Raw genomic sequence first — 23,401 nt, 5'->3', positions numbered from 1 at the left:
AGTCGGAGCAGAACAGTAGGGCGTTAAACTCCATTTCTTTTCAATTTATTTCTGATCATTATTCATCACCTTCTCAACAAGTGTCCCTTTAAAATAATAAATGGAGTTATATCCCTTGAACGTAGAAATCACTAGAGGTCGCTTTCTATTTAGAGTTGATAGTACAGTTAACCGAGAGGAGAAAAACTTTACTGATGTAGCACCAACAGGAATCTTGCACGTTTGGTAAAAATAAGCTTTTATATTTATTCATGCAATTCTAAAAAAAATCGTATGCTATGCCTTAATTTGTAATTTCATTCTTAGACATTTTGGTTGATTTTAAAATTTTCTGTGACTACGTCAACGAAACGATGATTCATTCCTACTAAGAATAGACTGAGAGAAGGCTGCTCAATTTTAATATTATAATTTTCACAATTTTCACTATTTCCTTAAATTTAAATGAAAATTAATATGAAAATATATTTTTTTCGTTTATCCGATAAAGAGTGTGGTAAAATGGATGCTTTTGCCATATTTTATTGCCAAATGAGCAGAAATTGAATAATTAAGAGACCCCCAAAACTTTCAGAAAAATCATTGAATTGAATTTTGTAGAGTATAATAGAGGGCATTTCTGTTACTATAAAGGCCTATTGTGCAGGCCTGTAATTGTTTAATGCAACTGAATGTTAAAGATTTAGAGATTATATAAAATGAATCTCATAGTAACTGAATAGAATACTGTGTGGTTTAATAAATATATGAACAGATCCGAAGGACACAGACACTATAGGCTATAGTAAAACATCAGTTAACAGTAAGACAGTATTGTCATTGCCAGCACCTGTTATATATTATTTCCAGAGATGATAGGTCTGTAATATATGAGTTAACTAAACGACTTGGACTACATATTATGCAAAATACATGCAGCCTACACGATGTGATGGACACAGTGCACATGTGTCAAGACAGGCCTACATGTACAAGCCTGGACAGAAGACAGCTGTCACAGACCTTGTCAGGCACAAATTATCACACAATGTATATTATAACAATGTCTGTTGACAGATGCTTTATGTCCAAGCTTGTTCCTATAGTATTACCACTGATAAACTCTGTGGATGAAATGTCAGATTGGCTGATTTATATTATTGGGGCTTCGGACTTGCTCTTCCACCGTCCCAGATTATTGGGGCTAGACTTTATAGAATCCTTCCTTCCACTACTTAGATTATTTGGGTTAAACTTTGTAGTATCCTTCCACCACTCAGATTGTTGGGGCTAGACTTTATAGAATCCTTCCACTACTCAGATTATTTGGGCTAGACTTTGTAGAATCCGTCCACCTCTCAAATTATTGGGGCTAGACTTCATAGAATCCTTCCACCACTCAAGATTATTTTGGCTAGACTTTGTGGAATCCTTTTACCACACAGATTATTGGCGCTAGGCTACATGTATGTAGAATCACTCAGATTATTGGGGCTAGACTCTGTAAAATCACTCAGATTATTGATGCTAGACTTTGTAGAATCCTTCTACCTCTCAGATTATTGGGGCCAGACTTTGTAGAATCCTTTTACCTCTCAGATTATTGGGGCTAGACTTTGTAGAATCCGTCTACCTCTCAGATTATTGGGGCTATAGATTTTATAGAATGACTCTGTTTGCCTGTATCAATTTTTGTCCACTAATTTAACTCTATCCTCAGATTAAATGAAATGAAATGGGGTTTAACGTCCTACTGTTCTGCTCTAACTGGGCTAATAAAGACGGGCGTACGGCAAACAGTGTGCTATAGTATGACAGAAATTTTGCCCGGACAACAGGCACTACGGCCTACTCTTGTATCAAATTCCAATTGTCAAGGGATTTTTTATGTGCAAGCCAATGTGTACACAGGACCTTGTTTTTTCATCCCATCCAAATGACTATACATTGTCCCTTGCCATGCCCTCTGCCCTGCACTCACTGAGCCAGCATGGCTCCTCTATCAACAGTGTTACTGTGTGTGTGGGTGGTAGAGTGGTCTAATGCATGCGCTTTATATCATAAGGTCGATCATTGGGTCAAGTTATTGGTGTTTTAATCCCAAGCATTCACATGAAAGTGAATTATTAAAATAAAATTCCACCATATATTAGTCCTGAAAAGATCTATTTTTTGTCTGTCCAAGTTCATTTTTTCAACAGATAATATAAAAAATAGTTGGTCCCAACAGACGGGAAATGGGATGGTTTTGGACAGCCAGCCATAAAATACTTCCAATGGTCACAACCTCACCCCACCACCTTTCATTTTCTGCATAATATCTGGATATACCAGTGATTTATATTTACAACAAATGTAATTCATCATGAATATTAAATGAAACCAAATTGATTTTTCAGACGTGCAGAGAATGACAAGTAGAAATGGAGACGATGTGTTTTGAAAACGACGCCCACATGGGTCGAGTTCTGGTTGAGATGAAATCCATGTTTGATGATCGACAGTTGATAGATGTTGATATATGTGTTCAAGAAATCCGTATTCCGTGCCATCGCAATGTCTTGGCGGCAACTAGTCCATATTTTAAGGCCATGTTTACTTCAAGTATGCACGAAAGTTCCCAGCGCCACATCTTCTTACACGAAGTAGACGCAAAATCAGTTGCTCAAATCATTAATTACGCTTACACGGGAGAATTACAAATAACACGAGCAAACGCTCAAAACCTGTTAGCAGCCGCCTCATTATTTCAGATCATTCCGGTTCAACAAGCCTCTGCCAAATTCATGGAACAACAGCTTGATTCCATGAACTGTATTGGAATCCAGACGTTCGCCCAGATTCATAATTGTGAAGAATTAAAACAAAAGGCGCGTGAATACACAGAAAAACATTTCCCAGATGTGGCAAAACTCGAAGAATTTAAATCATTACCTTTAGATAGAGTGATAGAAATAGTTTCCTCAGATGAATTAAACGTAGAGAAGGAGGACATAGTGTATGAAGCCATTATGGTCTGGATAAACCATGACATAAAACTACGTCGGAAATATATCGGGGATCTCCTTCCACACGTCCGCCTAGTTTTACTGAGTATGAAATATATCAAGGACAACATCGCCCAGAACTATATGGTACAGCAATGTGAGCGCTGTATTGCCCTACTTAATGCCATGCAGGATTTCGAAGATAATCCGGAGACCTACACCGGTGATTATAACTTTGCTCTGTCATTACGGTCAGGAATGATACAGCCTGAATATTGTATTTTATTAATCGGCGGACTCGACCAAAACAAACCGTCAATAAACTGTTATAATCCGTTAACGCGTGAAGCGTATATCATGGAAACTTTTCCCGAGACGCGGGAACGAAGCGGGTATTATTGTGTTGAAGACCCCGCTGTTATAGTAACGGAAGATAATAATATATACACTGCCGGTGGGAATTATATTTATCATGAAAATTACGGCGAGGCTGCGTCTGACGAGGATTCGTTCGATGATTTTGAAGAAGAAACCGTACGTAAAGATTTTTATCAATATGACAATGATCATAATAAATGGGTAAATCGTGCTCCCATGCTGTTTCCAAAATCCAATTTTTCTCTTGCCTTCCACGAAGGAAAAATATACAGTCTAGGTGGCCTGACTGTCAACCAGCATCCCACAGAGATTGTCGAGTGTTACGATATCGCGAAAAATCGGTGGAACTATGTGGGTATGATGCCAACGACATTAGTGGATTTATCGACTGTAGTGTATCGCGGTGAAATATATCTGTTAGGTGGACGGACAGGAGTCGGAGCTCATAATACCGTCATGAAATTTGACCCCAAAAAGACAGAGTGGAGTACGTTAGCAGGAATGTTAACTCCACGTTTTAATTTTGGTGCATGTACAGTTGACGATGAGATACTCGTCGCAGGTGGCCAAATCTACGCTCAGTTAACACATACGATAAATCGCGAGGCACTGAAGTCTGTGGAAATCTATAATATTGCGGAGAATCAATGGAGACAAGGACCGGAGTTACCTGAGGAGATTTATAACGTGGGTTTGATGATTATGAACGGAACAATTTACGCATGTGGAACAACGGAATATCAGCGTTCACCATTTAGGATTTATCGTTATAATATAGTGTGTCGTTTGGACCGTGTCAAAAATATTTGGGAACAGATCGAGTCAGACTTGTGTGATATACGTAGTTATGGATGTGTCGCAGCAAAACTCCACACTCGGCGACTGTCACAAGTTTTCCGGCCGGATGTGGATACTTGACCCTTGACCTATGCATTCCATATTTTCCCAGCATGCATCTAGATATCATTTTCCACTGCTATCACTTCCTATTTGAATATATCTGCCAAAATAACATCCCATTTTTCTAGTCTCTGTCCTACGGTCATCTAGTCCAACAGGATGCTGATGTAAAGGGAGGTAACCTGCATACAATAAATTTACACGGCTCACTGACTTCAGGGAAGGTAACCTGTATTTATAAAATTTACATGGCTCATTGACTTCAGGGGAGGTACATTTATAAATTTTACACAGGTCAACTTCAGCTCATTGGCTTCATCAAATTGAATTGAATGTTCTATATATGTATGCATATATGTATTTAATCAAATTAGTTCTGCCTCTAATTATTTTAAGGGGAGCTAACTCTTAATGTACACATAGATCTTTAGTTTACTGAAACGTTATAATTCCAGGTTTTAGAATCGAGAACAGAAGTAAAAAAGAAAAAATAAATTTATCTTATTACAAATTTTAATGAATGTCAAATATTTTTTACAAATACACTACCATCAGTACTGAAGAGTTAATCCAAGTTCATAAATACAAAGGATAAAATAGGACTTCACTATGGCAACATACATGTACCAAAGTAACTGGTGTTGCCACGCCAAAGTTGTATCAGGTGTTTCAAAGAAAAAAGGTACATGTAAGTTCCTATGACAGAGACTACATGATGTACATGTCTCCATTTAACATCACCTTATATATGTACATTGTACCAGTTGAAACACTGTAATAATTACAATTATTCATTATTTTGTACCGGGGATCTTATTTTATTCATTGTTACTGGTCATTATTGACTGGTAGGAAGTACTATTTCTGACTGAATGGATTTCAAACTGACAGGAAGTACTGGTCCTGATTGACTGGATGTTAAACTGACCAGAAGTGCTTGTTCTAACAGGATTTTAATCTGGTTCTTACGGACTAGAATCCAAACTGACAGGAAGTATTGGTTCAAATTGACTGGATTTCAAAATAAAAGAAAGTACTGGTCCGGACTGATTAGATTTCAAACTGACAGGAAGTGTTGATGCTGTCTGGATTTTAAACTGGTTCTAATTGACTGGATTTTAAACTGACAGTAAGTAATAGTTCTGACTGAATGCAAACTGACGGGAACTACTAATTCTTACTGACTGGATTCAAACTAACAGGAGTTACTGGTCCTGATTGACTGGCTTTCAAACTGACACGAAGTAACAAGCATGTCCAAGTTGATTTCAAACTGACACGAAGTAGTGTACTGTTCCTGACTGACTGAATTTCAAACTGACAGTAAGTGTTGGTTGAGTTGATTTCAAACTGACACCAAGTACTGATCCTGACTTGAGTTGATTTCAAACTGACATGAAGTATTGGTCTTGATTTGAGTTGATTTCAAACTGACCATACTGGTCTTACTAACTGGATTTCAAACTGTCCTGAAGGCAAACTTAAACACATTTGTGCTACTTAGTGCCACTACATTTTACGACAATAAGCAACCAAATATATAGACGTAGCCGAACAGTACCGAATAACTTGCATAAACACTGTGATACATGTAGATTTAGCACATGGTGGAAATTTGTTGTGTAATATAACTACCTGTACATGTACCTGGGCACTTAACAAAATCATTCCAAATGAGTTGTGCTTATTTGACAAAATCAAACAAATTTGTTACCTATATTAATGTGCCGAAAAAAATTGGCAGGTGGGTACTTATTGAAGATGGGGATTGGGTGATCTAGTGCTTTAATATGTTTGAATGTGACAAGGAGTAGGGTTGCTTGTCCAACCTCTTGTTTCTTCACACTGCTAAAGACTCCTATGTTAACCATATGTTAGTCCCAAAATGACCTAGTTTGTGTCGGAGATGGACATGATTTAAGTATGTGTACATTTAACTTAAAAACATATCATTTGTTCATTTTGTGTGCAGGGAGGGGATTGGTTTAAAGTCGTGTGTGATCAATTAATTACAATTTCTCAGTTATTTAATAGGGTCCATTATACAGGCCATAATAACCTAAAGGTACATGTAGTGTTGAGTGGACCTTAAATAAATGTTGCCATTTTTATACTGTTTACTTTCTAGTAAACAATATCCACAAAACAATGACTGACTGGTAGGATGTTTGACAATGACTGACTGGTAGGATGTTGAATAATGACTGACTGGTAGGAGCAGCTGTTAGCTGGAGCACTCAGTGCTATACAAATTTATTATTATTATTATTATTATTAAATAATGACTGACTGGTAGGATGTTGAATAATGACTGATTGGCAGGATGTTTGACAATGACTTAGTGGTAGGATATTGAATAATGACTGACTGGTAGATGTTTGACAATGACTTACTGGTAGGATATTGAATAATGACTGACTGGTAGGTTGTTGAATAATGACTGACAAGATGTTTGACAATGACTTGCTGGCAGGATGTTGAATAATGACTGGTAGGATGTTTGACAACATGAATTACTGAATGGTAGGGTGTTTGACAGTGACTTACATATGTACTGGACCAACAAGTAGGGTGTTAAATAGTAGACAACTGGTAAGATATTTGAAAACTTGAATTACTGACTGGTAGGATATTTGAAAACATGACTTACTGACTGGTAGGACATTTGAAAACATGAATGACTGACTGGTAGGATATTGAATGATCTGACTGGTAGGATGATGGACCAACTAGTAAAATGTTGGACAATGATGTTGACATTACGAGCTCTCACCCTGTTTTCTACCAAACAAAACCATGATGTTGATTGATATACCAAGTATTTGTTTATGTTTTTTTTTAAGTTTGAAATATTTAAAATATTCCTTTTTTCTTTATTCTTTTATTAAGTATAAAAAATGATTTATTATGTTATTTTATACACTTGTAATTTATTCTTTGTTTTGTTAAAATGTAAAATAATATATCTTTTTATTATTATTATTATCATTATATTTATTATGTTGTTATTTAACTTCACTGTATTAAAGATATCATTAAATGATATAAAAACTTTATAAAATTTTGTCTTTTTAGAGTTATACATGTATTACTTAGGGGGATGGGGGGTTGGATGGCCGAATGGTTAGCATGTGCGCGCTGTATCATAAAGCCTGTCATTGAGTCAACTGGCGTGGTTTTGAATCCCCGGTTGTACGTGACAAGGAGTAGGGTTGCCTGTCCAACCTCATGGGTTTTCTCTGGGTCCTCCAGTTTCCTCCCACTGCTAAAGACCCCTACGCGCAAGCGAATTATTGAAATAAAATATGTTAGTCCCGAAATGACCTGGTCTGTATCAAGTGGGCGTTTAACCCCATTTCTCTCTCTCTCACTTAGGGGGAGCCGCTGCGACTCAGTCAGTATGGCAATGGGTATTCCTGGTGTTGACCAAGATAGTTTTTCTGGATTTTACTATGTGGTTTCCCCTTCTCGGTTTAGGAAGTTAAAGAACCAGTAAATACATTGTAAGAGTAGGTTGTAGCGCCGCTGTTCAGGCAAAATATCCCTTATAGCATTTTGTATGGCATATGCCCGCCTTCATTAATTCAGTCGCTGTAGAAAAGTAGGACATTAAACCTTATCTCTTTTATATATTTGGGTTGATATTTTTAATAATCTGCATCAGAAGTTATAAATGATAAGGGATTTGGCATCCTACTGGGGATCCGGGATACCAAGAATGAGCTATTTATAAATATTGAACAGAATGGAATATCAGTCCACAAATGGTTCCATTTGATTCTTCGAACATCATGTGCAAATGGAACCATTTGTGGACTAAGTTATTTTGGGACCAATATATTGTTCATGTTTATTTCAATAATTCGCTTGTGCTAATAAGGGTCTTTAGCAGTGGGAGGTATCAGAGAAAACCCACAAGGTTGGATGGGCAACCCTACTCATTGTCATATATACAAGCTGAGAATCAAAGCCATGATCTAAAGTTAACAAGTTAAATGCAAGTTACCTCCTCTTGCCCACTCGCTTTTTGATTAGTCGATAAAAATAGCACAATTATCTAGGGTAGATAATATGACTGTGTCCAGATGAATGGACCAGGGGGTTAGTGGAGTAAAACTGACAATACCATTGGAATACCAAGAATGTTGAGCGGTAAGGGTACTTGACTCTCGACAAGAATGTTCCAGGTTTGAACTAATTCTTCGGATGGGATGAAAAACCGAGGTCCTGTGTACACATTGTCAGTGGCAGTTGGATTTTGATATAAGAGTAGGCCGCTATCCAGGCAAAGTTTCCCTCATAGCATACTGTATGGTGTATGCCCGTCTTCATTAGCGCAGTTGGAGAAGAACAGTAGGACGTTAAACCCCTTTTCATTTCCAAGTTTGAATCTATCCACATTTGTCAGGGGTAGGGCTGTAATGATACGCTAACCTCACGATACGTATCACAGTATGGACCTCAAGATACGATCCATATCACGGTATGGACCCCAAGATATGATACATATCGCTGTATTTTTTCTTTCCAAATTTACTTAAAAAATAAGTAGACACTACGCAGCCTTCATTTTTTCGTCCTATCTGAACGACAGGACATATTTTTCTTGCCAGCCCCATTATCCTGGAAAAACATACGGGAAATTCCTGAGACACATTTACAGCCCAGGATGGAAACCCAAGAACAAACCTCCTAGTTAGTAAGCAAGCGCATAAGAAATTTGGCCTGCAGAAAAATAACAAATTCTAGAACTGATGATGAACAATATTTAGTTTTATGTAAAATATTTTCTTGTGAATGAAGAAATAAAATAAATAAGATAAATTACAGTTATCTCCCTTTATCACTTCCTAATATTATTCGTGTTCAAATCATGTTGTGCATGTATATACATTAATTACAAGATTCCAATCCCATATGCTGTATTCAAATCACGTTGAATATACATTACCTGGTAATTACAAGATATCAACAAGAATTTTTGTAATTATAACAGCATTACAGGAACGCAACATTATCGTAAATACAACATTACAGAAACACGGTAATATTGTAAATACATCATTACAGAAACACGGTAATATTGTAAATACAACATTACAGAAACATGGTAATATCGTAAATACAACATTACAGAAATACGGTAATATCGTAAATACAACATTACAGAAACACGGTAATATCGTAAATACAACATTACAGGAACACGGTAATATCGTAAATACAACATTACAGAAACACGGTAATATTGTAAATACAACATTACAGGAACAAATAATTATCGTATATACAACATCATAGAACCACAGCAATGAATTCCACAGCATTATATTTGTGTAAATATTTTCACTAGAATGTTACATATTACAAATGTAATACGAAATACTTGGATATACATAGATAATGGCTCCTGTACTCAGTTCTTCCCGATTTGACACTTGACACGATTTTCTTTTTCCTTCACTGTGTCCTGTTTTGTTCCATCTCTCTCATCTATTTATTTTCAACTTCTATTCTTCCTGTTTCCCCAACCTCTTCTGTGATCTTAAAAAAACATCAAACAAAACTTGAATATCATAAACACAAAATCTTAAATTCAACCAATGGGAATGATGAAGATAGGTTGCCAGGCAAAGGAAACATATGCCGACAGCAGCTATATATCTTTTGACAGTTGACATGGGTTATCACAAATTTATTTTTCTGAAGGTACGTAATGGGAGCATTTGCAAGACACTGATATCAATTTCATACAAATCGAATAATAACTTTTGTTGTGAAAGCATTCATAAAGTTCAACAGGGTGAAACATGGGCCATAACTAATTATGGCATTCGATATGTTTGAACCAGTGATGGGATTTTGCCCGTATATTCTGGACTTGTCCGAATCTTTTTTCCAAATGCCCAAAATTGTCCGACCGGGAATATGCCCAATCCGACATCAAGACATGGTGAATAATATTCAAAATTCCGAAATTAATATAGTTTACTGAATGTATAACTATCACTCAACCAGATTATCGTCGATAATACGCTGGATTGATTAGGTAATTAAGTGATCAACGTATTTATCGTGTTATACCGTCTACAAACCTACCTTGATTAACTACTTAATCTGCCTTGATTGACTGACTTAATCCTTTGTCGGACAATTCATCAATCTAATCTTAAACAGAAGCCATTGTTTCCCCTTTGTCGGACTATTCATCAATCCATTATAATTTTAATATTCGTGTTAACCTTGTGGTTTCTGCATTGTCGGACATTTTAATCGCATTGATGTGAGCCGACAATATGTATAAACTAGTCATAGAAGTCACATATTGTAAGAGTATATAACGCCCAGATCAATAGACAGTCATTATAATTCGTCTGCGATATCACTTCGGTGGAAGCGAGCATTAAATAAAGCTATCCGAAAAATACTAGACATTGCTAGCACATGGTTACAGCACTCGGAAAACCTCGGCAGATTCCGTTACTCTACATCTAGCTTTGGCTGTATGACGGTAAGTGATATGTTCCTACGAACTTGCCGATTTTAGAAAGAAGTTATCAAAATTGCGTCGTTTGAAGCGTATTTAGAATTTTCAGAGCAAAGTTGTCCTTGTTTGAAGAAAATCTGATTAAACTTGAAAGAAAAACAGCTTCCGACGGTTAAAGTGCGATAACTGAACCGGTATTGGTATTAGAAATCTCGCGAGCCGCGTGAAATTATGAAATGAATACGTGACAAAATACACGCTTCTAATGTCGAAGAAAAGATTCTATTTTGAAGGCATATTCTCAAATTTTTGATCATATTTTGAATGGTGTTTGTGTTTTTAAATAAAGAAATAAGTAATCTAGGCAATGTTGACGAGTATGTCGATTGGAATAGTGTAAGTACTTAATTGTTTTGGACGATAGCGCGTGCTAGAGTACAATGCGATTATTTAGCGGATGGCGTCATTCGCTCGTTGTGGTAGAGCGACGTTTATTGCCCAACAAATTTCGGGATATCATTTTCTTACCCTCTGCACATAATTCGTAACGGAGTTTAAGACGAATGCCGGACTTCTGCTGAAAAATGTAGCGACTTATGACCCGAAAAATACCGTAATTTTGGAGGAATTTGAAACAGTACAAATCGGCAGTAGTCGGCACGCTTTCATTCTATCGTATTACGAATTTTGTAGGAATATTTCTGACATAAATTTGAATACCGTACGGGAATTAAATATGAAAAATAACGAAGTGCACCCATTTTTTTATTACGGACGAATTTGAATATTTTGTTTACACGTGATTTTTGTGTGTGGTCTAAAAACTGCCATCTTAAATAATGATAAGAGTTATGTCCCTTTATTTTCAGTAAAAATGTTCGACAAGAAAATTTTTGAAATCCCATCACTGGTTTGAACTATCTCAATTACATTAATATTTAATTTATTTCTTCGCTTACCATCTTTCCATTCATCCATATTCCTAACTCGTAATAACTCATCCGGATCATCTTGCTCAATTAAATTCTCCTTTTCTTCGGTTTCATTTTCTAGAGCTATTTTATCCTGTTCTGGGTCAGCAGCAAGATTCTGCATACTGTATCTACAGTAACAAGAGAAACCTGATTTAACAGACTGTATCTATAGTAACAAGAGAAACCTGATTTAACAGACTGTGTCTATAGTAACAAGAGAAACCTGGTTTAACAGACTGTGTCTATAGTAATGAGAGAAACCTGGATGAACAGACTCTATCTATAGTAACCACAGAAACCTGGTTTAACAGACTGTATCTATAGTAACAAGAGAAACCTGGTTTAACAGACTCTATCTATAGTAACGACAGAAACCTGGTTTAACAGACTGTATCTATAGTAACGACAGAAACCTGGTTGAACAGACCGTATCTATAGTAATGAGAGAAACCTGGTTTAACAGACTGTATCTATAGTAACCACAGAAACCTGGTTTAACAGACTGTATCTATAGTAACGACAGAAACCTGGTTTAACAGATTGTATCTATAGTAACAAGAGAAACCTGGTTTAACAGACTGTATCTATAGTACCTGCATTGACCGAGAAAGTTCATCAGGATTTTCGGACATGGTTTCCCCTAGTTACTGGTGCAGGACAGAAAACATGATAAGGACAGCTGCCTAGTCATTCCGATGGTACGAAAAACCAAGGTCCTGTGTATACATTGGTGTGCATGTAAAAGATCCCTTGGCAGTTGGAATTCGACATAAGAGTAGGCCGTAGCGACACTGTCTGAGAAAAATTTCCCTCATAGCACACTGTATGGCGAATGCCCATCTTCATTATCCAAGTATAGGAGTAGAACAGCTTACTCTTTCTGGGACTCCCTGTTACTTCAGAGGAAACTCCTTTTTTTTAAAAAAGAAAAATTATGAAAACACGTACCCTTGGCATTCAGAACCTGGAGCGTGAAAATCCCCTTCTGCTACTTTCTGCTGGTAAAACTCGTCTATAGTCATAGTAGCTATACTAGGATATCCAGCCCCAAAAACTTGTTTCTGCAGTAAATCTTTGGTTAATATAAAAGGACGGAGCGGCTAAAAAATAATAAAAATTAATCATTACAGGGAGGAAACAAGCCCAATCTTGATAGTGGAAATATTTTAATCTTTTATTTCTTCTACATAACAAAGAGTTTTGGATTAGTTGGGGCATATAAATTTGTTATTGCAAATTTCAACGATATATCATCTTATTGAGGTAAAGTAGTTCATCAATTTATGTTATGATGGACAATTTGACTGTATTGTTTATAGTACATATGACATCAACATCAAAATTATAACTAATGATCACAGATAAGGGAACTGACACAGCTGTTAGCCAGCTAGATCTGTAACGACACAGATGGAGTGTTTGAACCACACACTGGCTATGTGATGAATTCTTGTATCATTAAAAAAGACAGTTTATTACTTTATTTCAGTTTACCCAGCTGTAATGGGTACTTTTAGGATAGTGCCAAGTAGAGTTGTCTTCCCTTGCAGTTCAAACTAACCTCTGCTAATGGCTCATTTGACTATGCAAAGACAATGATAAACGATACGATGAAAAGTAGTAAATGATAATATATTTATTTCTATTACTATCATAAAATAGAAATGGGGTCATACCTATCATAAAATAATAAAGTATTTACAAATATACAGGGAACTCTGAGGGGTAGTAATTGATAACATTTTCCCCTATATTTGATTAAAATTCATTAAGTGTTTATAATGCCTGGACAGACACCATTTTCATCTTACAGTTAATCACGTGACCGACTGACCAATGACCTTGGGGTCAATCGATTTAGTGTGAGAGCCGACAGCAGAGTCGAATGATGGATAGCAAGACTTGTATGGAGAATGGGATAGTGCAGACCCATTTTTATAGTCCCTGGCTTTCTTAGCACCAAACTTCTATAATATAGAATCTATTCTATATAATAAAATTAAAGAATCCCCGCTCAACAGAATACACAACAGACTTGTAGAAGTAGAAGATCATTTAATGGGTCGACGTTTCGGGTGCAATACCCTTTATCAAAATTTATCAAGTCTGTTGTGTATTCTGTTGAGCGGGGATTCCTTAATTTTATTTTACTACTCCGCCCCGCCGGTATCATCTTTTGATCCAGTCTCCACACAGATGTATCAGCCTGTCCCATTTAATTACTCTCTAAGGGAGTGTTGCCGTACCCTTTTCCTGTTTCCAATCTATATAAGACAAAAGATGACCTCTAAAGGAAGATAAGAAAATGGAGTAATGAAATGGAAGTCAAGGTATTACCTGAAAATCTACCTATTATAGGAGGCACTGGCATGATATTTACCTGTGATTTTGGTTTAGTTGGTGGTAGTTTTGGACCTTTACCTTCCCGTTCCTTCATTTTATTACTATGTTCTAAAACTGGTATTTCAACTGAAAAAGTAGAAATAATTTTTCTAATCACAGGGCCAGAACCATTTTTCAAGGGTTTTAGAGAATCGTAAAGATGCATCATTGCAGATCTTTTCTCTAGCTTTAAATGTTACATAAAGTAATTTGACTCAAATGTTCACAGGGTTCCTGCGGCTTCGTCAAACATTTTTTCAAGGATATTCAAGGATAAATATACGTCAAATTCAAGGATTTTCAAGGACATTTTTTAGCCTAAAGTTACAATTTTTCATCTTAAAAATAACCAAGACATTACAACTATCGTTATAAAACTTCTAATCTAAACGGGATTTTCATATCAACTTACTATTATTACCAATTTGAAACAAAATTAAGGATCTCAACTGAAATTCAAGGATATTTTCCTATTTCCGCGAAATTCAAGGATATTCAAGACCTTGAAAATGAAATTTTAAATTTAAGGATATTCAAGGATCGCGGGAACCCTGTGTTCAGTATATTCATTTTTCATTTTTGAAAAATTATATCAAGAACGACCAGCTCTTCATCAAAATCTCTTACATTATACATCCTTAATGAATTTAGCTATAAGATAGCATTCACATTTTTGATTTTGATAATTATTGTATGATTTAGCCTAAATTATGATTTAAATCAGTTTTCAATGTTACATGGACCACCCCTCTCTTCGTTACTGTAGTAAATACCCCCCCCCCCCCAAAAAAAAAAAAACCAGTTGTAAATAAAGAGAGAGAGAGAGAGAGAGAGAGAGAGATGGGGTTTAACATCCACTCACACAAACTAGGTCATTTTGGGCCTAACACATGGTTCAATTTTATTTCAATAATTCGCTTGCGCGTAGGGGTCTTTAGCAGTGGGAGGAAAACGGAGGACCCAGAGAAAACCCAAGAGGTCACGTACAACCGGGGTATAGAAACCATGCCAGTTGACTTAATGACAGACCTTATGATACAAATAGCACGCCGCACGCGGTAACCATTCGATCATCCAACCACCCTAGTTGTAAATAAAACTATGTTGAAACTTTATAACTTACAATTAATACTGTCAATTTCTTCTATACTTGTGGAACTCCATTCATTTAACATAGTTAAATAATATTCTCTCTGTTCATAACAAATATAGTTCAGTTTATTAACATAATCAAATATTAAAAAACAGTTCATTTTATCAACAAATTTAAATATTTAAAACATAGTTCATTTTATCAACAAATTATTTTGTAATAATAACACTATTTGACTTTCATTATGACAAACTTTCTCTGTCTCATTCATTAAATATTTGCACACATACATTTACTGTTGACTGTAAATCAGTCTGTAATAAGATCTAAAGAAATATGATAGGCCAAGCCTGGAAATAAGGCACCTGTCAAAGACAATATCAGGCACAAACCTCTGGTGCCTGTCATTTTTTCCGACACAAATTTGTCTTTTTTATTGATACATGTTCGGCACTAAGTTGAAAATGTCAGGTACTATTTCATTAGTGCCTGACATTTTGTCAGGTACATCTAAAACCATTATTTCCAGGCCTGAATGATAGCAAGACACATGGTTCGTATACAGAGAGTATGACATATTGACTGCTGTCTGAAGAGAGTAAGTGAGAGAAATGAAGCTATTTCGGGACTAACGAAATATTATTTCAATAATTTGTTTGCAGATAGAGCTCTTTAGTAATGGAAGCAAACGACATCAGTTTTTATGACATACAAACTTGACTCAATGACAGACCTTATGATCTAAAGTGCATGCATTAAACCAATTGAACCCTGACCCCCCCCTTCCCCCCAGCTGAATGAAAAAGAATGTGTCCGTAACCTGAGATCACACATGACAAATACATGGGACATGCTTACCTTTATTTCATCATCGACATCTTCTTGCTCGACTTTACCCCGCAGATCTTTTAATTTGGTCTCAATATCACGTTTTTGTTTAAATCTCTCTATTTTTGATTGACGTTGACAACTCATTGCTCGTAAATCTGGACCCCTAAAAAAATCAGTTTCAATTTAATGACAGTATTCTGGGAATATCACCATAGCAACTAAAAAATCAGTGTACATTAAATCATAATCAGCATAACAAAAAGTTGCATGATATTTTACATAACCAGCAGTAGTCCGTGTATAGGGCGTTTTAGCACATGCAAAAGAGTTTTAATATATCTCATAATATTAACTGAAATGAGAGAGATATAGAGAAATGGGGTTTAATGTCCACTAGGTCATTTCAGGACTAACATATGGTTCAATTTTATTTCATTAATTCGCTTACGCGCAGTCGTCTTTAGCAGTGGGTGGAAACCTCATTTTTTGTCCATTGACGAACCATTAGAAGCTTTTCCTTGCCTGACCTCTTGTCCTCCACCAATGACAAGGGAAAAAAAGATGGAAAACCCAGGAATATTTTTAAAACCAGGATATGACATATCATACATCCTCCTCCCCAGATCCCACCAATTCGTACAATGAAAAGAAATGTGGTTTAACATCCTACTCTTCTACTCTGACTGTGCTATGAGGGAAATTTTGCTACAGCCTACTCTTATAATCGAATTTTACGTGCATGTCAACATCGATTTATCTTCCCAACCGAATGACTAGACTAGTATAATGAAATGAAATGAAATGGGGTTTAACGTCCTAATGTTCTGCTCCTAAACTGGGCTAATGAAGACGGGCATAGGCCATACAGTGTGCTCTGAGGGAAATTTTGCCCGGGCAGCGGCGCTACGGCCTACTCTTATATCAAATTCCAAGGGATCTTTTACGTGCATGCCAATATGTACACAGGACCTCGGTTTTTCGTTCCATCCGAACGACTAGACAGCTGTCCTTGTCAGGCCCTCCGTCCTGCAACTGACAAGGGGAAACCACGCCAGAAAATCTGGATGAACTTTCTCGGCCAATGCAGGGATCGAACACCCAACCTCCAGGCTACCGAGCCAGCGTCTTACCCTCGTACAATGAACATACATAGTAGACAGCTGGTTATGTGCAGGTTTGTGAGGTTGTAAAGGCAAGTCTTTTCTAGTCACAATCACCAGGACGTATTTGTGACACAGAATTCTAAAGAGAAAAATGGGGTTTAACTTCACTTGACACCAGCTAGGTCATTTCAGGACTAACATAGGGATCAATCTCATTTCTACAATTTGCTTGAGTGTAGGCGTCTTTAGCAGCGTGAGGAAACCGGAAGATCCGTATGAAATTCATGACGAAGGCCAGACCTTGTCACATAAATGCTTGGAATCGAAACCAAGCCACTTAACTCAAAAATAGACCATATTAACTACTACCCTTCACCCAACAAATTCTAAAGACCATGAGGGTGTGGTTATGGTCCAGGTCTATACATACCTTGATGCACCAGCTGTAACTATTTGTTTATTTTGATCCCCATCCTCCTCCCGCTCCTCCTCCTCCTCCTCTATATCAGGTATCTGTACACCGGCCACACCGTATGATTTACATAGTTTTAAATAATCTGTATAAAAACCCTGGAAAAAACAAAAAAAACATGATTTACATAGTTTTAAAATAAAGGTATGTAACATTACGCGATCACACGAACCCTCAAACATGTCTGACAATTAATACTTCCATATGTTTTCCAGTATCAGGGATCCACTTAGACGTATTTCTCATTGGATTTCTTCCAGGGTCAAAATCCTAACATCACCAAATCTTCTACATGACACTAAGCTGTCACCAAATAGTGACTGTATTAACCCAAATCTAGCTGTTTAGTGCAGACAGTGAGACAGACTCCCCAAACACATGAAGGTGCTGTCTTAAGCAATTACAATATGTCGACTGTGATACATTAAGCAGAACTTGAAATAAAATGAAATGGGGTTTAGTGTCCTACTGTTCTGCTCCGAACTGTGCTAATGAAGACGGGCATACGCCATACAGTGTGCTATAAGGAAGATTTTTCCCGGACAGCTGAAATACGGCCTACTCTTATATCGAATTACAACTGTCCAGGGATCTTTTATGTGCACGCCAATGTGTACACGGGACCTCCGTTTTTTTGTCCGATCCAAATGACTAGACAGCTGTCCTTGTCAGGCCCACTGTCCTGCATCACTGACAAGGGGGAGCCACGCGGGAAAATTTGGATGAACTTTCTTGGCCAATGCAGGGATCGAACACCCAACCTCCAGACTAGTGAGCAAGTGTCTTACCCACTTAGTCACCGTGACCTCCCATTAGGCAGAACATGTATATTTTTAAATCGGATAGCAACATACTATAACATATGGCCTGTCCACTAGAATGTCCTGGATTACAGCATCATATTTTGTATTATTGGAATACATTTAAAATTTTGGGAATATTTAATGGGTTACCTTTGACCTATGTAGAAGATTAATTCGACTTTCTTTAATTGATTTTAAAGTTAGGTAACCTAGCAATGCTGATAACAGCATATACCTGAAATATAGATATCAAAATCATCAGATACTCTTTGGTCCAAAAAGTTGGAGTTTACCGTCCATGCGTGGTCCAGGAGCAACATGTGCTATACCAGTACTTTATTATATCAATAAATGTAGAGATGTATTAGAAGTAGGAAAATCCCACGACCGTTGGTAGGCAACCCTCAAGCCTGGACATAAGGCATCTGCCATGCCATAGAGTTTGACAAACACAAATTATCACACAACAAAGATATTACAATATAAACATTGTCCGATAATTTTTGTCTGACAATGTCTGTGACATTATGTACAGGCTTGTATATTTATGTTGTGGGATAATTTATGCATGACAATTTGACAAAGTCTGTGACAGGTGTCTTACATGTGCAGGCTTGCATATTTATGTTGTTGGATAATTTATGTCCAGGCTTGGCAACGGTACTCGCTGTCACATACACACCTGGGATCAAGCTCCAGAATTTTTATGGAGTCTTCAATTGCATCAATGCATGTATATTTAACATCTATATAGACATGTGTTAAAGATCCATTATGTAAGTTTTAGATTCCCAACTAACACAATCGGGCATCCCCTAAAATAAATTATTCCTACTTTATTTCATTAGTTGCTACTTCTTCTATACTTTCATTGTTACTAAATAATTCTAATTGATTGACCATCTTAATAGCTTGATGACATGACTTTACACCCTTATATACTTCATCCTGAAATAGAGAGAAAGAAACTAGGTCATTTCGGGACTAACACATATGGTTCAATTTTATTTCAATAATTTGCTTGTGCACACGTACATGTAGGTGTCTTTAGCAGTGGAGGACCCGGAGAAAACCCTCAAGGTTAGACAGACGAACCAACTTTTTGTCACATAGAGCCGGGGAATCGAAAACGCGCCAGTTGACTCAATGACAGGCCTTATGATACAGCACGCACACGCTAACCATTCAGTCATCCACGCCCCCCAACACCCCGCCAATCCTGAAATTAATAAAAACATGATCAAGAACATTTCATAAAACGGTTAATATATACATGTATTACACTATGATAGGTAAAAAATCTGATTTGAATTCCTTCCAGGGCCTGTATGTTGTGTAAGACTTTGTTAAACTGAAGGCCAATGTCCTATGTTAGTTTAAAATGGTCTGCATTCATTGAAACTGAGGGCTTAGTTATTTCGTGCATGCATCATTAATGGAGTAGTTATTTAGGGCATGTTTTCGTTAAACTGAGGGCCTGTGAGTTTTGTGAGTGTGGTCGTTAAACAGAGTCAGAGTGTCTAAATTATTTCGTTAGAGCAAACCATTAAATGTTAATGACACACTAATTCCCAGTTAAAATGTTCATATAGCACTGGCAGCGATATCTCAAATAGTATTATTAGTACTGGTAGCTAAAAACAAACACATCTCACTCACAGTCCTCTCAATGTTTTTAGCTACCATCTCCTAGTTAAGACGACCGAGCAATAGTGAGCAATTGAGATGAGACTGGGTGGGGAGGGGAGCAAAAAGTACCTGATATTTTTCTGAAATGGTAGGGTCGTCACAAGTATCTAAATAATTATAAATTTTTAAAACTTCTGCAAATAGTTCAGGCAAAGTTCTCGTGTCTTCCTCTACGCTTGCCATCGTTCTGTATTATCCAAAAATAGAAATTATGCTCATCCAAAATTAGAATTATGAGCTTGCACCTTCCATATTGTTTCTCGCGAGATCCCGCCAGTCAACATGGCGGCCCCCAGCAGGTCGATTTCTCTTTACAGAAATTTGCTAAAAGAACTGAAGCATGTTTACAAAGTAATTGGTTATGTTATGAACTTTTGAATTAGTTGTATGCTTTCTCAAGATTATATTCGTCTCTAAAACTATATTTGTCCCGGTAGAGGACATTGAACTTGAAATGACATTGCATAGATCGGTCGAGGGCTGATAAAGCCAAGGGGAATAACTCCATTTTCCTTTTAAAAATAGGCAAAGAGTTTAAATTGAAAAATAAAATCAGCTAAATTTGGCAACAAGATGCAAGTTGTATTCATTACTATCCCAAATTTACAAAAAAAAAAGTTGCCTTGTGGTTTTCAATCCTGTGCATACTAAAATAATATAATAAGCATAAATAAGGAATAGATCTACTCGGGGCCACTCCACAACATGGTACACTACTGTACTAATGTACTATTGGTAGCCTAGCCGATTGAACGTTCCGGAATTAAATTATTTCAATCCCAAAAATTCTGACATTCGAGAGTGTATGTGCATAGGAAAATATCTCAACCAACCATGACAGTTGAAACATATTCGTTGTGTTGAATTACGTTACGTTTCTATGTATTTATTAGTTTAAATTGATGTAAAAATGTATTTTTGTAGCATCCCTTTTCTTTATTTTCAGGATAAAACAGAGTCACCTGCTCAAAGTTTTGTGAAAGATCAGTTTCGTAATTTCCAGGTGACAACTGAGAAAGTATGTCGTGGGCGAAATGAAGTTTACCACACGGGTGAAACCTATCTGTGTTTGTTACAGAATCTCCGTAAATATGAAGTTAGTTTTACTTTGATCCTAGTCCAGATATTTAGTGAGTCTGATTGTACATCGGCTCTGTGGGTTCACAGTCCAGTTGTCTTTATAAAGAGATATAAGGGCACAGACCCCCGACTGCAATGTCCTGGGTCCGAAAAGATTTTCATTATTTTTCATAGGCCTGCTGCCAGCATCATGTGAATAGCTGGTCGTATTTTAGAACCATATACTTTTTCTTTGTGGCACAGAGCCATAGTGGCTCAGTGAGTAAGATGCTGGCTCACTAGCCTGGAGGTTGTGGGTTCGATCTCATTGTTGGCCGAGAAAGTTCATCGGAGCACCACCACAGCTATTCACATGACTTGGGACAGTTTGGTAGTGTTGAGCTGTTTCATGGAGTTCAAGTTCTCAAGGGTTAATGTGTATTTTGTTTTGCTGTAAGGATTAATGGAAAACAGTCTGTGATGAAATGAATTTAATGAAATGATATAGGGGTTTATCATCCTGCCCAGCTACATCAAACTAATGAAGACGGGCATATACCCAGACAGTAGTGTTTTTTCATCGAATTCCAACACCAGTATTTTATGAAATGAAACGAAACTTTCTGCTTTACTTCATTAAACGGTCTAACGAAGAGAGAAAGAAAGGGGGTTTTCAATTTTATTTCAATATGTCACTTGTGCGTAGAGGTCTTTAGCAGTCGGAGGAAACCGGAGAAAAAAACCTACAGGGTTGTACACTACTCAATATCACATACCAATGAGGAATCAAAACCATGCCACTTGACTCAGTGACAGACCTTATGATCCAACGTGCATGTGTTAACATTCGGCCACCCAACCCCCTCAGGCTAATGAAGACTGCGATGGCTGGCTTTAAATATATCTTGCCACACACTTACTGTTCTAAGTTGGCCCCGTCTTCGTTTGCCCAGTCGGAGCAGAACAGTAGGACGTTAAACCCCATTTGGTTTCATTTCTAAGTTGGCAATAGCAAACGTTAAACCACAATTAAATATTTCTCTTCACAATTTTCTCGACTAATTGAAATATTTTAATTTTTCAGGAATTACATGCCCAGTATCATTCACAAGAACGAAGTATTGAATCTAGTGCACATTTAGTGGGACTTGAATTACCTAAGACGTATAATCCTGATTCTAATCCATCTAATAAATAAAACCCAGAACATTGTCTGATAGAAAAAATCCAATGGATAAACTCAATAAAATCCAGTGGATAAACTCAGTAAGGTCCAGTGGATAAACTCAGTAAAATCCAGTGGATAAACTCAGTAAAGTCCAGTGGATAAACTCGGTAAAATCCAGTGGATAAACTCAGTAAAGTCCAGTGGATACTCTCAGTAAAATTAAATGGATAAATTCTACAAAATCCAATGGATAAATTCAAAGAAATTAGGTATCTAGTAAATGAACCACATTAAATTTAAAAAAAAAAAAAACAACAACATGATCTGTTACTTTGTTATATGAAATGATAAGCATATTCTCCTTGTGTATGATACCCATCATTTTAAACATTATAGTTGTTCAGGCAATATATATCAGGCAAACTTTATTAACAGACAAAATAAGTTTTTCGTACAGAGATTGTATTGTGAGCTTTCCACATCCAAAAAAAAAAAGCAAGCACCATAATGGAAAATGTTCGACTCATTCTAGGTAAAATATATACCTGGTGACCTTGAATGACGCACGAAAAAAATACTTATTAAAGGGAGATAATATATATTGTATTGTACTAGAGACAGTGTTTATACCTGATTGTAAATAGCATGAGTAAGTTTCTAAGAGTGTTTCAGTAATTTGAAATAAAATTAGTCTAAATTACACGTTGTTTTTTTTAATCTCTAATCGTCATTTGAAGGATTTTCAGGCATGGTTTTCCCTTGTCAGTGGTGCAGGAAGGAGGCAATGACAAGGAAAGTTGTTTAATCGTTTGGATTGGATGAAAACCTCAGGTAGTGTGCACGTAAAAGAACCCTTGACATTTGGAACTTGCTATAAAAGTAGGCTGTAGTGTCCTGTTTGGACCAAATCTCCCTCGTAGCACACTGCTTAGCATATGACTGTCTTCATTAACCAAGTTGGTGCAGAACAGTAAGCCATTAATCCCAATTTCATTTCCATACGTGGTTCAATGAGGGTAATTACAGACTATACAAGGGGGACAACTCTTTTTTACACCTGGAGTGAATGCCTTTCGTATGTAAATGTAAAATGTAT

General features: G+C 36.8%; 3 protein-coding genes across 3 annotated transcripts; 2 read left to right on the top strand and 1 right to left on the bottom strand.

Moving 5' to 3' along the window:
- Nucleotides 1-134: 134 nt before the first annotated feature.
- LOC126820423 (kelch-like protein diablo) lies at nt 135-7,291 on the top strand. Its single transcript, XM_050548376.2, has 2 exons — nt 135-225; nt 2,379-7,291. The coding sequence occupies exon 2, from the start codon at nt 2,403-2,405 to the stop codon at nt 4,260-4,262; it is 1,860 nt and encodes a 619-aa protein (XP_050404333.1). The 5' UTR covers nt 135-225; nt 2,379-2,402; the 3' UTR covers nt 4,263-7,291.
- A 2,417-nt stretch (nt 7,292-9,708) lies between these two features.
- Nucleotides 9,709-20,367, bottom strand: LOC126820455 (immunoglobulin-binding protein 1). Its single transcript, XM_050548455.2, has 10 exons — nt 20,148-20,367; nt 19,225-19,337; nt 18,540-18,624; nt 17,545-17,684; nt 16,039-16,174; nt 15,211-15,280; nt 14,086-14,174; nt 12,654-12,805; nt 11,691-11,833; nt 9,709-9,788 (listed from the first exon to the last, which is right to left on the bottom strand). Exons 1-10 carry the CDS (start codon nt 20,259-20,261, stop codon nt 9,748-9,750), a joined length of 1,083 nt encoding a protein of 360 aa, XP_050404412.2. The 5' UTR covers nt 20,262-20,367; the 3' UTR covers nt 9,709-9,747.
- On the top strand, nt 20,343-23,005 carry LOC126820465 (protein FMC1 homolog). Its single transcript, XM_050548467.2, has 3 exons — nt 20,343-20,429; nt 21,025-21,174; nt 22,222-23,005. The coding sequence occupies exons 1-3, from the start codon at nt 20,361-20,363 to the stop codon at nt 22,333-22,335; spliced, it is 333 nt and encodes a 110-aa protein (XP_050404424.1). The 5' UTR covers nt 20,343-20,360; the 3' UTR covers nt 22,336-23,005.
- The last annotated feature ends 396 nt before the right edge of the window (nt 23,006-23,401 follow it).

The sequence above is a fragment of the Patella vulgata genome, chromosome 5 (assembly GCF_932274485.2).
Source record: "Patella vulgata chromosome 5, xgPatVulg1.2, whole genome shotgun sequence".
NCBI lineage: Eukaryota > Metazoa > Mollusca > Gastropoda > Patellidae > Patella > Patella vulgata.
This window is presented reverse-complemented; position numbering and strand designations above follow the sequence as displayed.

Bases quoted from the DNA above. Each gene is read 5' to 3' on its own strand.
- LOC126820455 (XM_050548455.2), bottom strand. From the start codon at position 20,261: ATGGCAAGCGTAGAGGAAGACACGAGAACTTTGCCTGAACTATTTGCA. The intron at 18,625-19,224 runs GTAGGAATAATT...TCTATATTTCAG, and splicing joins GTAGCAACTAATGAAATAAA to GTATATGCTGTTATCAGCAT. The intron at 9,789-11,690 runs GTAAGCGAAGAA...TGTTTTTTTAAG, and splicing joins TATGGATGAATGGAAAGATG to ATCACAGAAGAGGTTGGGGA.
- LOC126820465 (XM_050548467.2), top strand. From the start codon at position 20,361: ATGGCGGCCCCCAGCAGGTCGATTTCTCTTTACAGAAATTTGCTAAAA. The intron at 20,430-21,024 runs GTAATTGGTTAT...CTTTATTTTCAG, and splicing joins AACTGAAGCATGTTTACAAA to GATAAAACAGAGTCACCTGC. The intron at 21,175-22,221 runs GTTAGTTTTACT...TTAATTTTTCAG, and splicing joins AGAATCTCCGTAAATATGAA to GAATTACATGCCCAGTATCA.
- LOC126820423 (XM_050548376.2), top strand. From the start codon at position 2,403: ATGGAGACGATGTGTTTTGAAAACGACGCCCACATGGGTCGAGTTCTG.